The sequence below is a fragment of the Rhinoderma darwinii genome, chromosome 2 (genome assembly GCF_050947455.1).
Source record: "Rhinoderma darwinii isolate aRhiDar2 chromosome 2, aRhiDar2.hap1, whole genome shotgun sequence".
NCBI lineage: Eukaryota > Metazoa > Chordata > Amphibia > Anura > Rhinodermatidae > Rhinoderma > Rhinoderma darwinii.
Window position 1 is genome coordinate 77,478,118 of NC_134688.1, and position 19,018 is coordinate 77,497,135.

At 41.5% G+C, this 19,018-nt stretch overlaps 1 protein-coding gene across 1 annotated transcript; it reads right to left on the reverse strand.

Moving 5' to 3' along the window:
* Positions 1–14,635: 14,635 nt before the first annotated feature.
* MLNR (motilin receptor) lies at positions 14,636–18,477 on the reverse strand. The gene is made up of 2 exons (XM_075850066.1): positions 17,697–18,477; positions 14,636–14,931 (listed from the first exon to the last, which is right to left on the reverse strand). The coding sequence occupies exons 1-2, from the start codon at positions 18,475–18,477 to the stop codon at positions 14,636–14,638; spliced, it is 1,077 nt and encodes a 358-aa protein (XP_075706181.1).
* Positions 18,478–19,018: the final 541 nt, after the last annotated feature.

The window sequence follows — 19,018 nt, forward strand, 5'->3', positions numbered from 1 at the left end:
CCATGTAAATTTGGGGCCTCCTTTTTATTAGGATGTTTTCCAGTCACTATTTCATGTTTAAAGAGGACTTGAGGTGCCAAAACATAAGAAACACCAAGTAAAAAGACCCTATTTTGGTAACAACACCCCTCAAAGAATTCATGTAGTGAGCATTTTGACCTCATAAGTGTTTCATAAAATTTATCAGAACTGGTCCATGAAAATTTAAAATGTAACATTTTTCCAATAGTATGTAGTTTTTAAAAAAAATAAAAATTTGTAATTTTCAAAAAAAATAACATTTATTGTGTAATTTCTCGTGAGTACAGCAATACGACAGGGCTCAGAAGGGATGGAGCGTAATTTGGTGTTTAGAGCACAGATTTTGCTGGAATGGTTAGCAGATGCCATGTTGCATTTGCAGAGCCACTGAGTACAGTGAAAACCTCTGAGAGGTGACCCCTTTATGGAAACTACCCCCTCAAGGAATTAATATAGAGGTGTGGTGAGCATTATGTTCCCACAGGTGTTTTGCAGAAATTAGTGTGCAATGGATGTTGCAGAGTGAAATTTGCAATTTTTCTATAGATATGCCAATTCAGTGGCCAATATGTTGGGCCCATCTTCTACCCCTGTGAAAAGAAAGCTCTTATTATTATGTCGTATTTCACGATTTTAGGGTATGTTCACACGCGAAAGTAAAAACAGATGTAAAATACGGAGCGCTTTTCAAGGAAAAACAGCCTCTCATTTTCAGCAGTTTTTGAAACCACAAATGTTTTATGAGGCATTTTTAGTGGTAGTTTTTTAAGCTGTTTTTCTATTGACGCAGTAAAAAATGGCTCCAAAAACGGCTCAATAAGTGACATGCACTTCTCTTTACGGGGCATTTTTTATGCACCATTTATTCAAAAGACCGCGTAAAAAAACACCCAGTCGGAACAAAACACAGTTTTTCCCATTGTAATCAATGGGCAGATGTTTGGAGGCGTTCAGCTTTCATTTTTTTCAATCGTTTTTCGGGGATGTTCTAACTGACTGCTGAGAGCTCTATGGGGTAATTTCCCCCTCATGGAGCCATCAGCAGTCAGTTAGATGCTCAGACCCCCCCTTGCAGTATAATAACTACTGAAGGCTCTATGGGGGGATTATTCCCCCCGCAGAGCCCTCTGCAGTCAGTAAGATGCTCAGGCCCCACCTTGCAGTATAGTCCCCCACCCAGCGTCGACCGATCACTTTTAAATTATTGGGGGCAGGATGCTGAGCACAGTATAATCCTTCCCCACAGAGCCCTCAGCAGTCTGACACTCAGACCCCCCTTGCAGTATAATTTCCCCCATAGCGCCCCCAGTAGTTATACTGCTAGGGGGGTTTGACTGCTTCAACTGTAACTAAACTTTTAAAAGCTTCTGAGATATCATAGTGACATGTCAGAAGTTTTTTTTCGATGGGGGTCCGGGCACTGAAATGTCCCTATGACATCTAAGAAGTTTTATAAAAGTTTAGTTACCCTTTAAAGGAAAGGTGTTATAATTTTTATTAGGAGTTCCTGCGCATCTCTAGGTCCTGTGTGCCACAATAAAATTTAGAGTTCATTGACGTCTAGTTTCTATTGTGGCATCGGGTAGAAGACAGAAGACTGCTGTAGGTGAGTATAAGAATTTATTATTTTTGATATTGCTAATTTTTGTTTTGCAGGTTCTGTTGGACCGTTTGGACTACGTCGAAGATTCGTTGGACCACTTTGACCATTTTTTTTTATTTTTTAAATAAAGCGAAAATCATCTAAGAGGGTTGTGTAGGGGACTTTTAACCCCTTCCCGCACCTTGACGTAACTGTACGTCGAGGTGTGCAGTAAGTTCGCGCACCTTGACGTGCAGTTACGTCTGTGCTTTGACAGTTAACCGCCGCGCGGCGCTACACCGCAGCGGCGGCTAACTGTGCAGGGCGTCAGCCCTGCATTCCCCGTTGCCGATCAGCGGCCTATCGCCGCTGATTTCGGCAGTTAACCCCTTAATTTCGGCGTTCGATTTGAACGCCACAATTAAGGTGTTTAGCGCCGATCGGCAGCCCCCATGTGAAATCACGGGGGCTGGGGATCGTACCCATGGCAACCGGACGCCAGACAATGGCTTCCGGGTTGCCATGTACAGAAGCCTATGAGGACCACCCGGAGGTCATTGTGACTGTCACGTCACAATGACAGTTGGAATGCATTACACTACGTGTGTATTCCAGCAGCGATCAAAGCTGCAAGTCTAAGTGTCCCCTAGTGGGACAAGTGAAAAAAGTAAAAAAAAAGAATAAAAATGTTTTAAAAAAAGTGTAAAAATAAAAGTTATAAGTGACATAAACATGAACTGCTTTTTATCCTATAATAAGTCTTTTATTATAGGAAAAAAAATGAACACGTAAAAAAAAAGTACACATATTTGGTATCACCGCGTTCGTAACGACCCCAACTATAAAACTATAATATTATTTTTCCCGCACGGTGAACACCGCAAAAAAAATAAATGAAAAACAAAGCGAGAATCACTTTTTTTTGGTCACCACCCCTCACAAAATATACAATAAAAAGTGATCAAAAAGTCGCATGTACGCCAAAATTGTACCGATACAAACTACAACCCGTCCCGCAAAAAACAAGCCCTTACACAGCTTTTTTGACTGAAAAATAAAAAAGTTACGGCTCTCAGAATATGGTGACACAGAAAATAAATTATTTTCTAAATAAGCTATTTTATTGCGCAAACGCTGCAAAACATAAAAAAACCTAGATACATATGGTATCGCCGCAATCGTACCGACCCGCAGAATAAAGTATAATAGTCATTTATAGCCCAGGGTAAGCGCCGTAAAAAATAAATAAAAATCATTGTCAGAATTGATGGTTTTTGGTCACCTTGCTTGCCGAAAAATGGAATAAAAAGTGATCAACAAAATCGCATGTACCCCAAAATGGTACCAATGAAAATTACAGATTGTCCCGCAACAAATAAGCCTTCACACAGCTCCGGTGGTGAAAAAATAAAAAAAGTTCCGGCTCCCAGATTATGGCGATGCAAAATGTGCAGAGCGTTCCAAAAACGGATAAGATCGGGCGCCATTTATAATATAAGTGCAACACTGGCCACATATCTGCGGATTATTATTTATTTACCCCATTATTATACCTTCTTATTATGCCCTGATATACTCTGCCCAGCCTACATTTGCCCCACATTATAAACTGAAATACCAGCAAAACGCCAGAGCTTCTACCAAGCAAAATCTGCGCTCCAAAAGCCAAATAGCGTCCCTCCCTTCTGAGCCCTACAGTCTGCCCAAACAGCCGTTTATGTCCACTGATATGGCATCGCCATACCCGGGAGAACCCTGTTAATATTTTATTTGTGGTATTTGTGGCACAAACTGGGCACAACATATAGTGCACTAAAATGGCACATCAGTGGAAAATTTTAATTTTCACTTTCCACCATCGGCTGCGAATTAATCCCTTCGTGCACCATGACTTAATAGCATGTCGTGGTGTGGGGGGTGATATATGGAGCGTCTCACGCACTGAGCCCGTGCCATACGCTGCGGGTGTCAGCTGTGTATTACAGCTGATACCCGGGACTAACGGACAGAAACAGCGATCGCGCTGTTACAGGAGCCTGTAAAAATCACAATAAACTGCAATACATTAGTATTGCAGTGTATTCTACCAGTGATCTAATGATTGCTGGTTCATGTCTCTTAGGGGGACTAATAAAATATGTAAAAACAAAAGTAAATCGTTATTATTAGTGGAAAAAATTAAATATTTAAAGTCCAAAAATAAACCCTTTTCATATTTTTTCTCTAAAGTAATGTAAAAAAATTAAAAAAATACACAAAATTGGTATTGCTGCGTCCGTAAAAGTCCAAGCTATTACAATATACCATTATTGAACTCGCACGGTGAACGCCGTGAAAAATAAAGAATTTTAAATGGCAAAATCGCAGTTTTTTGGTCACCTTCGCTCTACCAAAAAATGTTATAAAAAGTGCTGAAAAAATGTTACCAATAAAAACTACAGCTCGTCCCGCAAAAAATAAGCCCCCACACCGCTCTATTGACGGAAAAATAAAGACGTTGTGGCTCTCGGAAAGCGGGGAGGAAAAACGAAAAAGAAAAAGCAAAACATGGATCAGTCCGGAAAGGGTTAATTTATTTTCTATTGAAAAAACATTTATGGCCACATGTGGGGTATTGCCGTACTCAGGAGAAATTGCTTTACAAATGTGCATTTTCTCCTTTATCCTTTGTGAAATTGAAAAAATTCAACATTTTAGTGTTGATATTAATTTTCACGGCCTAATTCTAATAAATTCTGCAAAAGACGTGTGGGGCCTAAATGCTCACTATACCCCTAGATAGATTCCTTAAGTGGTGTAGTTTCCCAAATGGGGTTACTTTTGAGAGGTTTCCATTGTTTTAGTACCTCAGGGGCTTTGCAATTTCGACATGACACCGAAAAACTATTCCAGCTAAATTTGAGATCCAAAAGCCAAATGGTGCCCCTTCCCTTCTAAGCCCCGGTGTGGGTCCAAACAGCAGTTTATTACCACATATGGGGTATTTACGTAATCAGGAGAAATTGCTTTACAAATGTTGGGGTGCTTTTTCTCCTTTATTCCTTGTAAAAATTAAAAATTTCTAAGTTGTTACAGAATTTTTTTTTACCTTTACAGACTAATTCCAATGACTTCAGCAAAACAACTGTGGGGTCAAAATTCTAACTTTACCCCTAGAAAAATTCCTTGAGGAGTGTAGTTTCCAAAATGGGGTCACTATTGGGGGTTTCCATGGTTTTCATCCCTCCAGTGCATTGCAAACGTGGCACGGCACTGAAAACTATTCCAGCAAAATCAGAAATCCAAAATCCAAATGGTGCTCCTTCCCTTCTGAGGCCTGCTGTGGGTCCAAACAGCAGTTTATTACCACATATGGGGTATTGCTATAATCGCAAGAAATTGCTTTACATATGTTGGGGTGTTTTTTCTACTTTATTCCTTGTAAATATTTAAAATTTTTATGTTTTTTCACAAAAAAAGTAGATTTTCATCTTCACATACTAATTCAAATAAATTTAGCAAAAAAACTGTGGGTTAAAATTGCTAACTATACCCATAGATAAATTCCTTGAGGGGTATAGTTTCCAAAATGGGGTCACTTTTTGGGGGTCTTTACTGTTTTGGTACCACAAGACCTATTCAAACCTGACATGGTACCTAAAATAGATTCTAAAAAGAGGAGGCCCCAAAATCCACTAGTTGCTCCTTTGCTTCTGAGGCTGGTGCCTCAGTCCATTACCGCACTAGGACCACATGTGAGATATTTCTAAAAACTGCAGAATCTGGGCAATAAATATTGAGTTGCGTTTCTCTGGTAAAACCTTCTGTGGTACAGAAAAAATGTATTACAAATTAATTTTCAAAAAAAAAATGAAATTTGTAAATTTCACCTCTACTTTGCTTTAATTCCTGTGAAACGCCTAAAGGGTTAAAACACTTTCTAAATGCTGTTTTGAATACTTTGAGGGGTGCAGTTTTCAAAATGGGGTGATTTATGGGGACTATCTATTATATAAGGCCCTCAAAGCCACTTCAGAACTGAACTGGTCCCTGAAAAAATAGGCTTTTGAAATTTTCTTGAAAACATGAGAAATTGCTACTAAAGTTCTAAGCCTTGTAACGTCCTAGAAAAATAAAAGAATGTTCAAAAAACGATGCAAACATAAAGTAGACATATGGGAAATATAAAATAGTAAGTATTTTGTGTGGTATTACTATCTGTTTTACAAGTAGATGCATTTAAATTTAGAAAAATGGAAATTTTTGCTAATTTTCTCTAAATCTTGGTGTTTTTTACAAATAAATATTGAATTTATCGAACAAATTTTTTCCCTAACATAAAGTACAATATGTCACGAGAAAACAATCTCCGAATCGCTTGGATAGGTAAAAGCATTCCGGAGTTATTACCACATAAAGTGACACATGTCAGATTTGAAAAATCGGCTTCGTCCTGAAGGCCAAAACAGGCTCAGTCCTGAAGGGGTTAATTTCAATAAAAAAAATCTTATGCCTTTGTGTTTTTTAATACTTTATTAGTGCTTTAGGCCCCATTCACACGACTGTAAAAAATCTGCGTAATTGCGGTCCATAATACGGTCCGCAATTACGGACCCATTCACTTCTATTGGCCGCGAACACCTTTCCGTATCGCTACGGATGGGTGTCCGTGCCGTAGAAATGTTCAGAAAATTATGAACATGTCCATTCTTTTGCATTTTACAGGCCGTGCTCTCATACTTTGTATGGGAGCACGGCATGAAAATGTGGGCGGCCGGCCGTGCCTGCAATCGCGGGCCATGATTACGCGCACAGCCGTGTGCATGGGGCCTTGGTAATGGTAGTTGTCTGTTTGACGACACCCATTACTAATACTGTGGTTTAGTGTTAGCTAGTAAAAAGGCTAGCACTAACACACATTTTTACCCCGGTACCCACCGCCATCAGGGGTATGGGGAAGAGCCGGGTACAATCCAGTACCTGACCATCTGTAGCGATGGTCGGGCACTAGGGTGGCCGCAGGCTGGTATTATTAGGCTGGGAAGGGACAAAAATGGGGGGGGGGGCGGCGTCAATTTTCAATTTTCGCCTCAGGCAGCAGAAAAGCTAGAATCGGCCCTGTGTGTTAGGCAGCAGCCTTGACTGTGTCTGAAATTGATGTTCATTTGATGTGATGATTCTGTATTTTTCCTCTGAGCTTTGTAATGTACCAAATTTGATCCATAGTTATTGAAGAATCTGTCTGAGGGTATTGGAGTACCAAACAATTAGTAGCCAGGTAAGACTATACATCATCCTGACGGTCCTAGTGAACATTACAGGACGTAAGCAAATATAAGTAATCTTATGACAATGGAAATGTCCCATAAATCCCACTCTGTAGCCTGTATTATTTACCATGTTTGCAGATTTCTGAGCAAACATCAGGACAATACAAAGACACAAGTACGGTTGCTCGGATCTCTGTCCAGGCTATATGCCGAACTTGATGTGAATATTTCCCTAATAGTATCCTAGAGGTGCCAGGCTTTTAGTATCACTTTTCAGGGCATTCCTGTGAATCTCATTTCCGTGTGTTTGGTTACATTATCGCAAAGCCGATTCTGCAAATATTTGTAAGGGGACAAGCACAAAAGAGAAGGCAAATAGTTTATAAAACTAATGGGCTGTTCTTATTATATTGCTGGTAGACTGCTCATTTTGTCAAGGCATGTACAAATAACTGCATGTTGTAACGCATATGCTCCAATATGAAAAGCCATCTATCTAGTTACACACCTTAGTCTGGAGTCTTACACTATATTATATTATATTGAGTTGAATTTATGGTTGTTATGCTGACACTAGGGCTATTACTTGACAGATGATCTACAGGTAAACCCAATATATAGTCAAGCATGCTTAGAAACAGCCAGTAAGATCTCTGATAAAGCTAAGCACACATAACAAAACCTTTTACAAACATTTTCTGCGCAGCACTGAGTGGGCGGCATTATTAAAAACAACTATTGAAAAATGAAAAACTGGAGCTGCATAACCCTAGCCCTTGCCTACACTATATGGACAAAAGTATTGTGACACACTTCTGAAGCACCTCGCCATGCAGTTGCCTTTATAAACATTGGTGTACGAATGGGTCGTTCCAAAGAGCTTACTGAATTCCAGTGTGGTACTGTAAGGGTATGTGCACACGACCTCTTTTCAGACGTAATGGAGGCATTTTATGCCTCGAATTACGCCTGAAAAGATGGCTCCAATACGTCGGCAAACATCTGCCCATTGCTGGCAATGGGTCTTACGATGTTCTGTGCAGACAAGCTGTCATTTTACGCGTCGCTGTCAAAATACGGCGCATAAAATGACAGCTCGTCAAAAGAAGTGCAGGACACTTCATGGGACGTTTTTGGAGCCGTTTTCTCATAGACTCTATTGAAAACAGCTCCAAAAACGGACGTAAAAAACGCGAGTTGCTCAAAAAAACGTCTGAAAATCAGGGGCTGCTTTCCCTTGAAAACAGCTCCGTATTTTCAGACGTTTTTGGTTACGCGTGTGAACATACCCTTATAGAACGCCACTGCTGCAACAAGTCAGTTCGTGAAGTTTCTTCCCTCCTGGATATTCCACGATCAACTGTGAGTGATATTATTGCAAAGTAGAGGCGTTTAGGAACCAAACTACTCAGCCACGAAGTGGCAGACCAAGTAAAGTTACAGGGACAGGTCGCCGAGTGCTGAGGTACATATTGCATAAAAGTCGCCAACAATAACTGACAATAACTGCAGAACTCCAAACCTCTTCTAGTAACATCCACACAAAAACTGTGAGTCAGGAGCTTTATGACATGGGTTTCCATGGCCGAGCAGCTGCATGCCAGCCTTACATCACCAAGTACAATGTCAAGCGTCAGATGAAGTGGTGTAAAGCACGCCACCCCTGGACTCTGGAGTAGTGGAAAACGTGTTCTGTGAAGTGACGAATCACAATTCTCTATCTGGCGGTCTGATGGACGAGTCTGGGTTTGGCGAATGCCAGGAGAACGTTATTTACCTAACTGCATTGTGCCAATTGTAAAGTTTGGTGGAGGAGGGATAAAGTTATTGGGCTGGTCTAGAACGATTAGTTCTAGTGAAGGGAAATCTTAATGCTTCAGCATACCAAGACATTTTGGACAATTGTAGATTCCAACTTTGTGGGAATAGTTTGGGGTTCGGCCCTTTTCTTTTCCAGCAGGACTGTGCCCCAGTGCATAAAGCAATGCCCATAAAGGTATGGTTGGGTGAGTTTGGTGTAGGAGAACGTGACTGGCCTGCACAGAGCCCTGACCTCAATCCCACCTTTGGGATGAACTAGAATAGAAATTGTAAGCCAGGCCCTCTCCTCTAACATCAGTGTTTAATCTCACAAATGTTGTTGGCCAAAAATTCTCACAGACACACTACAAAATCTTGTAGAAGTCTTCCCAGAAGTGTGGAAGCTGTTTGGCGGCAAAGAGAGGACCAATTCCATGTTAATACCTATGGATTTAGAGTGGGACATCATAAAAACTTCTGTAGGTGTAATATGTAGGTGTCCCAATCCTTTCGTCCATATAGTGTATCTACCTTGTACACATACCATGGGGGGTAGCATTGATTTTGCTATTGGCCTGTTTTTTGGTGCATGTTTTTAGTGGGCTCATGTAATGCTCAGCTTTCCCAGCTGTAGGGCACCCCCACAACATGCTTTTCTTCTAGGGATTCAAAAATAGTTGGTCCAAACAAGACAAACCTTTTAAAAAATGACTAAAGTTTTTACTTGAGACCTGATACATCTGAACATCTAAGTCATAGCCACTAATGTTACCTTTCAGAGACAATCATGTGCACAGGGAGTAAGAACACCCTGCATATCGACTCATGTCCTAGTAGTGTATAGAACTATTTCTAAAAGGAGTCGGGCAGAAACTCTCTGCTCTGGTTTATAGAGGGGGTCCTTGGCTTAAACAGCTTTATATATAAGGCTTAGACCCCCTTCCAATAATTTACTTTGAACTTTGTAAAATAAATTCATCAGAGTTTTCAATCTATATGTATTAGTGTATATTTACAGCTATTACATTAGTCATACATTTTTGGTGACAGTATAATAATGTATAATCATAATGTTTTGATATAGAAGATCTTGTTAGCCCTCTTACATGACATATTACAGAAAGACACAATAACCATTCAGACGCATATAACCAGGTAATGATCACAAATAGTTACAACACAAAAAATGCCCTTTACATAGATATGAGAATGTCAAAACTGCAGATTAATTATCTGATCAGGAATAGAGAGTGATATATATCAGCTAAGTTCTGTATCTGGTACTGCACAATGTCCTAAGGCCACCTAATGAGGGTAAAACACTTGTATAATATTTGGGATGAAATCATTCAGCCTATTGTCTGGTTGATAAATACATTTCCACACGAAGTCCATTAATATAGTATCTTTTGCACACAAAGTAAGTTCAGAAAGGTCCACAATTGGATGTCTTTGCACAGTTTTGTTCCAATTGCGTATCATATGTGACTTCAGGTTCATGCACAGCAGTGTGAAAGTCAACTATTCATAGTGGGCAGGGGCGTAACTAGGGAAGATTGGGCCCCATAGCAAACTTTTGACTGGGGCCCCCCTCCCCTGGGTGTCACACAACCCCCCCTCCCTTGTAGATAGTGCCTTTTTTACAGCCCCCCCTGTAGATAATGCCATACAGCCCCCCTGTAGATAACGCCATACAGCCCTCTGCAGAGAACGCCATACAGCCCCCCCTGTAGAGAACGCCATACAGCCCCCTGTAGGGAACGCCATACAGCCACCCCCCCTGTAGAGAACGCCATACAGCCCCCCCTGTAGGGAACGCCATACAGCGTTCCCCCCCTGTAGGGAACGCCATACAGCGTTCCCCCCTGTAGGGAACGCCATACAGCCACCCCCCCTGTAGGGAACGCCATACAGCGTTTCCCCCCCCCTGTAGGGAACGCCCAAAAAAATGTGACCTACAGTGTGTCCTACAAAATACATGTATCCCCTCTCCACAGGATCTCCACAGGATAGGGGATACATGTGTGATCGCTGGCAGTGATAGGGAGAACGGGGGACTGAAAGTCCCCTGAACTTCTCCATGACAAACCTCGGACTTCCGGCGTCTGCGCAGCTCAATAAAAATTAAAGGAGCGCTGGTCACGCATGCGCACAAGCGGGACCGGCGCTCCATTCATTTCTACGGAGCTGCCGACACAGACCCCGGAAGTCCGAGGTTTGTGATGGAGAACTTCAGGGGACTTTCAGTCCCCCGTTCTCCCTATCGCTGCCAGCGATCACACATGTATCCCCTGTCCTGTGGAGAGGGGATACGTGTCCTGTGGAGAGGGGATGCGTGTCCTGTGGAGAGGGGATACGTGTCCTGTGGAGAGGGGGTTACGTGTCCTGTGGAGAGGGGTTTACGTGTCCTGTGGAGAGGAGATTCGTGTCCTGTGGAGAGGGGATTCGTGTCCTGTGGAGAGGGGGGGGGATACGTGTCTTTTGCTCTATTTTGCGCCTTCAGGACCAGACACCGTTTAGCCATTTTTAGCACGTGTTAGTTAAATGGCTATAACTTTTTTATTTGTTGTGCGAACGACGTGATTTTTGCGACGTTTTTTCCGTAAACAATGCAGGTTTCATTTTTTATCGTTTTTATACACACCTTTTTTGCTATTTTAGAATTTTTATTCATAAAGTTTGAAAATAATAGTAAAAAAATAAGCTTTTTTACGTTTCAGCTATTTTTTTTTTGGTAATAACATAGTTTTACCCTAAAATAGACCTTTTATTTGTGATCGTCATTGTCTACCGTAAATTTTTATATATTACATGTCTATATTAGGGTAATTGGGTCAGCGCTGGTGTTACAACAATGATTGGCGGGGGGGAAAGTTTTTTTTTGGGGTGGGTATTTTATGTGTATTTATTATTTACATTTTTTTTGCACTTTATTATTTTTTTATTACTATGGTCTGTCCCTCAAAGGTCAAAGAAGACCTTTGGGGAACTTTATATATATTTTTTCTTTCTTTTACACCATGTTTTTCCCCTGTAATTGGAGATGCACAGCAGCCCCAGTTACAGGGGAAATCAGCCCTCTCATAGTGACGATTGTCACTAATAGGGCTGTGCTGGGTCTACTAAGACCCAGCAGCAGTCTGTCACTAACGGCACCTGGCGATCATGTGACCAGTCACATGATCACCGGGAGGAATAGAGACAGCGCCGCTGCTGCTGTCTCTATTCCTGTACACAGCGCGCATTCAGCGGCGCTGTGTACAAGTGATCAGAGAAGACAGCAGCAGCGAAAGCTGCTTCTATCCTCTCCTCAGGGTCCCCGGCAGTCACTGACAGCTGGAGACCTGACATTCAGCTGCCCAATCGCGCGGGCAGCAAGTTAAAACCCGAGCCGTAAAAAGTCTATGGCTCGGGTTTTAAGGACCCTGACCGCTGGCCGTAAAAATACAGCCAGCGGTCGGGAACCAGTTAATGGCAGAGCGGGGAGATACCTCCCTGCTCTGCCGTAGTGTTCAGTGGCGTCCCGCTGTAGTAGCCATAGCGGCTGCTAGCGGAGCCTCCGGCCATGGTGGGGGCCCGTGCCGGCGGGCGACACGGGCCCCCTCATGCCGCGGGCCCCGTAGCAGCCGCTACTGCTGCTACGGCGGTAGTTACGCCACTGATAGTGGGATATTTTTTTTGTAGCAATAATAGGCTAGGTTCAAGCATTATGTTCAGCGGGACTGTTTGAAGCTTGCGACTGAATATACGCATATGTACGTATGTAATTGTATGCAGTACTCTTACATACATCTGTCATTGCCTTGTTGTATATAGAAGTAGTATTGAAAAGTGTAGTCGACTACACTTTTTAATACGATTGAAACAAAGGTATACCAGAGAAACATATGACAAAGGGCACGATCTTAGCATACGTTTAGTTGTGATAGTCTAAAGGGGGACCTTACATGCATATGTTGGGAGAATTTCCTGGCATGGTGTGAACCTAATTTTATACTAACCTGGAGCGGAGCCGCATCTATCACATAGTGGAGCTAGGATCAGAGAGACACAATTTAGCTCGGCGGCAGCCGCAGGTACCCCATGCAAGGTTCTGCTTCTCCTACCATTAGCAAATGAGAATGTCCAGTCTAAACTCAAGATCCAATAAGTTGTGTGGGACTAAGTCCGTTGTCACACAAGGATAGTGGATGGCAAGATTGAAAACCCCTCTTTGCAGGCAGGGTCTAACATAGTTCCTGCAGATCCCCCACACCTCCTCGACTGTAGATTACAACAGTCAGAGCTTCCTGCAAATGTTGTAATGTTTTATACACTGTTTAGTAGTGGTGGAGGATGATGTCTGCAGGCACACTGCAGGGCTGAGAGCATCTCCGGAAGATTACCCAAGGCTCTCAGTCCTGCGTCCTCCCCTTGTGAGTATGCTAAGCCATAGACATATATCCCATCATCTTTATAATTCATTATAATTTTCCAATTCTGAAAAATTTTGGGTGCCTATGATTTTTTTTTGGGGATAAAAATCCTGGCAAAAAAAAAAAAGAAAAGATCAGGTTGGCAACCTTGACACACATATATGTAGTTCTTGTGCAGGTAAGGCCCCATTCACATCATGTTTTAAGCCTATGTTTAAAGTATACGCCGTGAAAAGCTCCCAACGTATATGTTAAACTTACGCTGTAACAGATGCCACTGTTAGGCCCATAGGCTCCAATGATAAAAAAAAGTATAACATGCGGTATACGTTTTCTTGCGGGATCCCGATTAATGATATGGCATAGTCTATTTCGCTATTCCATGCCTCAAAAAAAAAGGTAGAAAGATGTATACCAGCACGACAGAGGCCAGTAGGAGACTTTTTTTGGCTTCCGTTGGGCTAATGAATTCCTATGGACACATTTAGTGTCCATAGGACGTCGGGAGCTTTTCTGATGTACAGGCTTAGGCCTTATTCACACGAGCATATTTCACGTCTATGTTACGCGCGTTAAAACAACGGACATCACACGGACCTATGCAATTCAATGGAACTGCAACGCAAGAAAAGCGCTGCATTTTTTACGTGCGCAAAACGGACACGTTCGTGTGAATGAGGCCTTAATGTATCAATTCTCATCTGTAAGAATCATCTTTAAATAAAACCTTTCCCTATAATGAAGTTATCTTTTAGATATATTCAGATGCTGTTAACACGCTAGAATTATTGTGATTAGCAGACAGATTTTTATAAACGTCATATTAAGATCAATTGGCCATTTAGGTTGGGTTCACAATGTGCATTTTTGTTGCCTTTTTAACATGCATTTTTTGGGAGACATCTACCAAAACAAAAAATGCATGTTAAAATCGAAACAAAAAAACGCAGTGTAAACGCAGCCTAACACACTCATTTGGTCTGATATCAGTACCCGTAAAAGTACCCTCAGTGTATGAAATGTTACAACATCTGAAGGAAGCTCCGGCAGTTGTACCCTACCGTGGTGGAGGCGTGGGGGATCTGCAGGAACTCTGCAGTGCTAACACAAAGAAGGGATTTTAATCTTGCAACCCGCTGCTGTCCTTGTGTGCCAACTGACTGGGTCTGACCGACTTTCTCCTATTAGATCCTGCGGTATTCCTGGGCAGTCTTAGAGCCTGTTCACATCAGCATTCGATTTCCATTGATGGGTTCTGTCAGACCTTTCCGTCGGAGAAACCCATCAACGGCAAGGCATATGGAAACCATAGCTTCTGTTTTCATTACCATTGATTTCAATCGTAATGCTTGCGTTGCTAATGGTTTCCATTTGTCTCCGTTCCGTAAGGTTTTCTACTATGTTTAGGCCTGCAGATTATGAGGGTAAAGAAAATAATAATAATTATAATAATAATGATTGAGTGAGATATGTTCATTGCTTCATAAATCAGGATTCCTTAGCAATGTGAGTTATGACTCTTCTGTTGCTCCGTGCCTGACTGTTCAGCGTCAGATGTCTGTAATATATTAATTCTGGATACATGTAGTCTCTGTGTGAGCTCCTGTTTCATCTTTGATAACATTGTAGGCTCTTTCATCTGAAGTGCTATGTCGGAGGAGCTTGTAGGCTGCAGTCCTGTATTTCTTTGAAATGAAGTTGTAGAGAATTGGGTTGATAGAGGTGCTGAGGTAAAAGAGCTGCATGGCGACTATGTTGAAATACTGTGAAAATGTCAACTGTTGGAAGTTACTGACGTTCACAAAGACAATTCTTCCCATGTGAAATGGCAGCCAGCAGATGATGAAAGCCAGTACGACCACAGCTTCAAAACAAAAAGGAGAAAATACAGGTCAACAGTATAACCAGGTGTTTGGCAACGACTCATTACAAGCCAAGGGCGGACACATGGAAGTACAGTACAGGGAGCCCTTGTAATCCACCAGTGATGTGAGCCATGGAATTCATTATCTCAGTATCTCACATCTTCATTGTCCAGTACATGTAGTCTAATAGACTGTGGGAAGCACTATTATTTTCCTGTTAAGGTGGCAATGGGCTACTATAATGTGCATAGGGAGAAAACTGTATATCAGTGGCGGGAGGCCAGGGTTAGCAGCAACTATTAAATACATCAGACTACCCCACAGCGCAATGTGAGCGCTGCAACAGTTAAGGCTTTGTTCACATCTGCGCTAGGGTCGTAGTAGACTACGCTATTGATTCCGTCAAAACGACGGAACCCTTGCACAACGGAGACAAACAGAAACCATTGGCACAGGATCCATCACCGTTGAAATCAATGGTGATGGAATCACCATTGAAATCAATTGTGTCTGTCAGGGCTCCGTTCCGATGGAAAACTGTGATGGAACGTCGGAATGGAGCCCTAGTGCAGATGCAACTGAAGCCTAAACTGTACGTTTTACAAAATCTAGACATAACACTGAAATCAGCATCTCTGTCACTACCTTATGCTGCCCTCAGTGGGGGAAGTAAATAGGTGGTGACAGATACTCTTTAAGTTTCAGGGTATAAACATTAAAACATACAATGGTATTAATGAATAATAATAAAGTATAAAAGCAAATTGTTACAGAAACGGTAATATGGTTGAATATTATTACACTTTTCTCAGCATCGCATTTAAATTCCTTATCAATGTAAGGGATGTATGTGGGACGTATCTACGAGAGACTGGGTTATCTACCTTAGCCATTTCCCCATGGATCAATCCCATTATAACGGTATCTTCACTGTCTATTGCACTATTGTACAGTGCTTATGCCCCAAGAATCTACATGACCTTTAGGCTATGTTCCCACAGACAGGAGACGCTGCAGATTTTCTGCAACAGAAAATCTGCCTCAGAATCTCCAAAAAACGCTGGTAAATCTGTAACAGAAATTTGCAACAAATTACGTGTTATTGCTGTGGGCTGTTGATTTTCTGCAGTGGTTTTACCTGCGGATTTAGGGTCAAGCATTGATTATAGCAAATTATAGTGCAGATCTTATGCTACCCATTCAGGTCTATGGCCCAAACATGCAGCATCTCCGCACAGTACCTGCAGCGTAAATTAACATGCTGCGGAATTGAAAGTTGCGTCACAGAACACTTTCTGCATGACTTTTCTGCATTTTTTTCTGCAGCATTTAGCTGGGATTTGCTAAATCCAATCCACTTTGCTGCTACTGTACATGCTGCGGAATTATCACACGGAATACTGTTGCGGAAATTCCGCAGCGTTTATGTCGTGTGGGAAGCCCAGCCTTAGGGTGTTCAGACATGGCAGAAATACTGTCGATTTGCAGTGCAGATTTACAGTATAATACATGTTGATGGGGTTTTCAAGACCAGAAATCTTAGGGTGAAAATATGAGCACGATGCGGATATTCAAAGGTATACATAATGCTCATTATGTTGCGGTAATTATGTATTTTCACTGCGGATTTCACCCTTTTCAATGTATAGAAGTAAAACATTTCTGCTTATTACTGTGTTGATGACTGGGATTGACTGATGATTACAAGGATGATCTACTCTCACTCTACGGCCCAGTCCGGTCTTATCGGCTCTTGGACATAGTTCTTTTCTAGCCTTTTCCAGACATTGTTAGCAACAGTGCAAGGTGTTTGATATGCGTATAAATGCTATGAGTAACCAGTTTTCCAAGGATTCATGCACACAGCAATACTGTAATAGTAAACTGTAGCTATAAAAATCTGTAATATAGGCCTACAGGTACTCTGTGTACTGACGTATGCTGCCTCCACGACGTACCACATTCTACTCTAGAAGTAATAATTTTAGGGAAGAATACCTCCATAACATGGAATCCAATGCTGCATACCACAATCCATGAGAAAACACACCTCCATATGCCATTGTATAAAATCGGAGGCATAAATATTGACATTGAGGGCTCTATGCAGACCATATTGCATTAAGATTTATGGTAAGAAAAAATATTTAATCATGTATCAGTGATTGTCACCCCTCAAGCAATGGCGTATGACCTATATATCTGATTGCCACCATTCATAAATTCTAAATAGCTTGCAGATTATTGGCCATATCAGAGACAGTATGGTGCGCTTTAGTACGTCCTCTTTGTATAACAGTCCATTAACAGATATCTGTTTTGGTGGCAGATTTTGGAGCTAAACACAGAACTTTGGCTCAGTCTTTTGAGTCAAATCCAGGAGTGGATCCAAAAGGGGAGAAAGCTATAAGACTGATGCATCTCCTTTCTTTTGTGTGTACTTCTTTGTTTGGCTAGAAAAAAAACTAAGACCAAAAACTGCATGTGTGATCCTGGCCTTAAAGGGGGTTTTCCCATCATTAATATTTATCACCTATCCACAGGATAGGTGATAAATATCTAAATGGTTTTGGTTTGAACGCTGGGACCCCCACCGATCACAAGAACGGGCTTACTTCGCCGTTCCTGGGAGCCGGATAGGAATGGAGCGGTAGTGCGCATCCTCAGCCACTGCTCCATTCATTTTTATGGGGCTGTTGAGTGCTATTGATTATGGGAAAACTCCTTTAAAGTGTAATGATAAAGTATAAGGTTATTCACTTACCCAGAAGTTTGACTGTTTGTCTGTGACATTTTTCTCGGTTCGCTGCATTAGGACCTCGTAGAATGTTTTTGCTTTTCCACAACTTTTTACCAATAAAGCCGTAGAGAACAGTCAGGCAGAACATAGGAAAGAAAAAATAGACAGTTGTTACCCACATCATGATCTTAAGGAGTCCAGATTCCATGGCATACTTGGTATATTTACACTCCCAGGTGATTTTGGAGGTAGCAGAGTAGTTGTAAATTGGCACATTCTCAAACAAGTTATACAGTGGAGCAGCAGACAACAATGCAATGGCCCATAGGAGAATAATGATTATCTTCACTCTTCTCTTGGTAATAAAGACTTTGGCTTTAAGAGGGAAACATATAGCTAGATATCTCTCAATGCTCAAAGCTGTGATGTGCAGAATGGTGGAGTACGTACATCCTTCGCTAATAAGGCATAAAAATTTACAAAGAAATCCTCCAAAGATCCAAGTTGTAGACTTCCAAAGACGATACAAGTCAAACGGCAAGCAAAGTAGAATGATCATGTCGGACACGGCCATGCTGGATAAGTAGAAGTTTGTGGTTGTGTTCATTTCCTTATATCTTTTGATTATAAGGATAGTTATGGTGTTCCCAATGAGCCCAACAACCATTATGACAAGACAAATTATAGTCACTAGGATGAGTGTTCGGATAGAGAAAAAGGAGCACAAGTTTTCCGTACAAGGTGGAAAGCCATTATAATAGTTATTGCCATTGACTTCATTGCTAGTTATTGAATTGTTCTGCATTATTTATATCAAAAGAAAGTTACCCTGCACACCACAGATCCCACTTTACTGTCCGAGCTCAAACCAATAATGCTCGTACAGTGTAGATCTCATTGAAATCAGAATTTTAAAAAAAAGCTCAAAAAGTTTTCAATATTTAAAAACTTGACTTAATCACTGGACATCAGTGACACAGGAGCTTCTTGTGTTATCTGTAATGAAAGCCACCCTGCTCTGGATTTCTCTTCGGTTTCACAATGTCTTCTTCAGTAGAACTCTCTATAAAGAGATTTGATTCAAGCTGTGGCATGCATAAAATCCTCTGTGCTACTGAGAGAAAGGACAGATAAAAAATAAACACTCATCGAACTAAAGAGGTTCTTCTAGCAGGGGAGTAATACTCACAACATCTAGGTGCCAAAATACATAGGCTGGTTTGCTGGAAACAGGCATTCGGTTTTCTATGAAAAAAAATAAATCACAATTCCTCTAAAGGCACATGCAGCCAGCAGGAGATGGGTTTAGGATGAAGTCTGTTGTGTCATGTCCTCTGCATATTCGC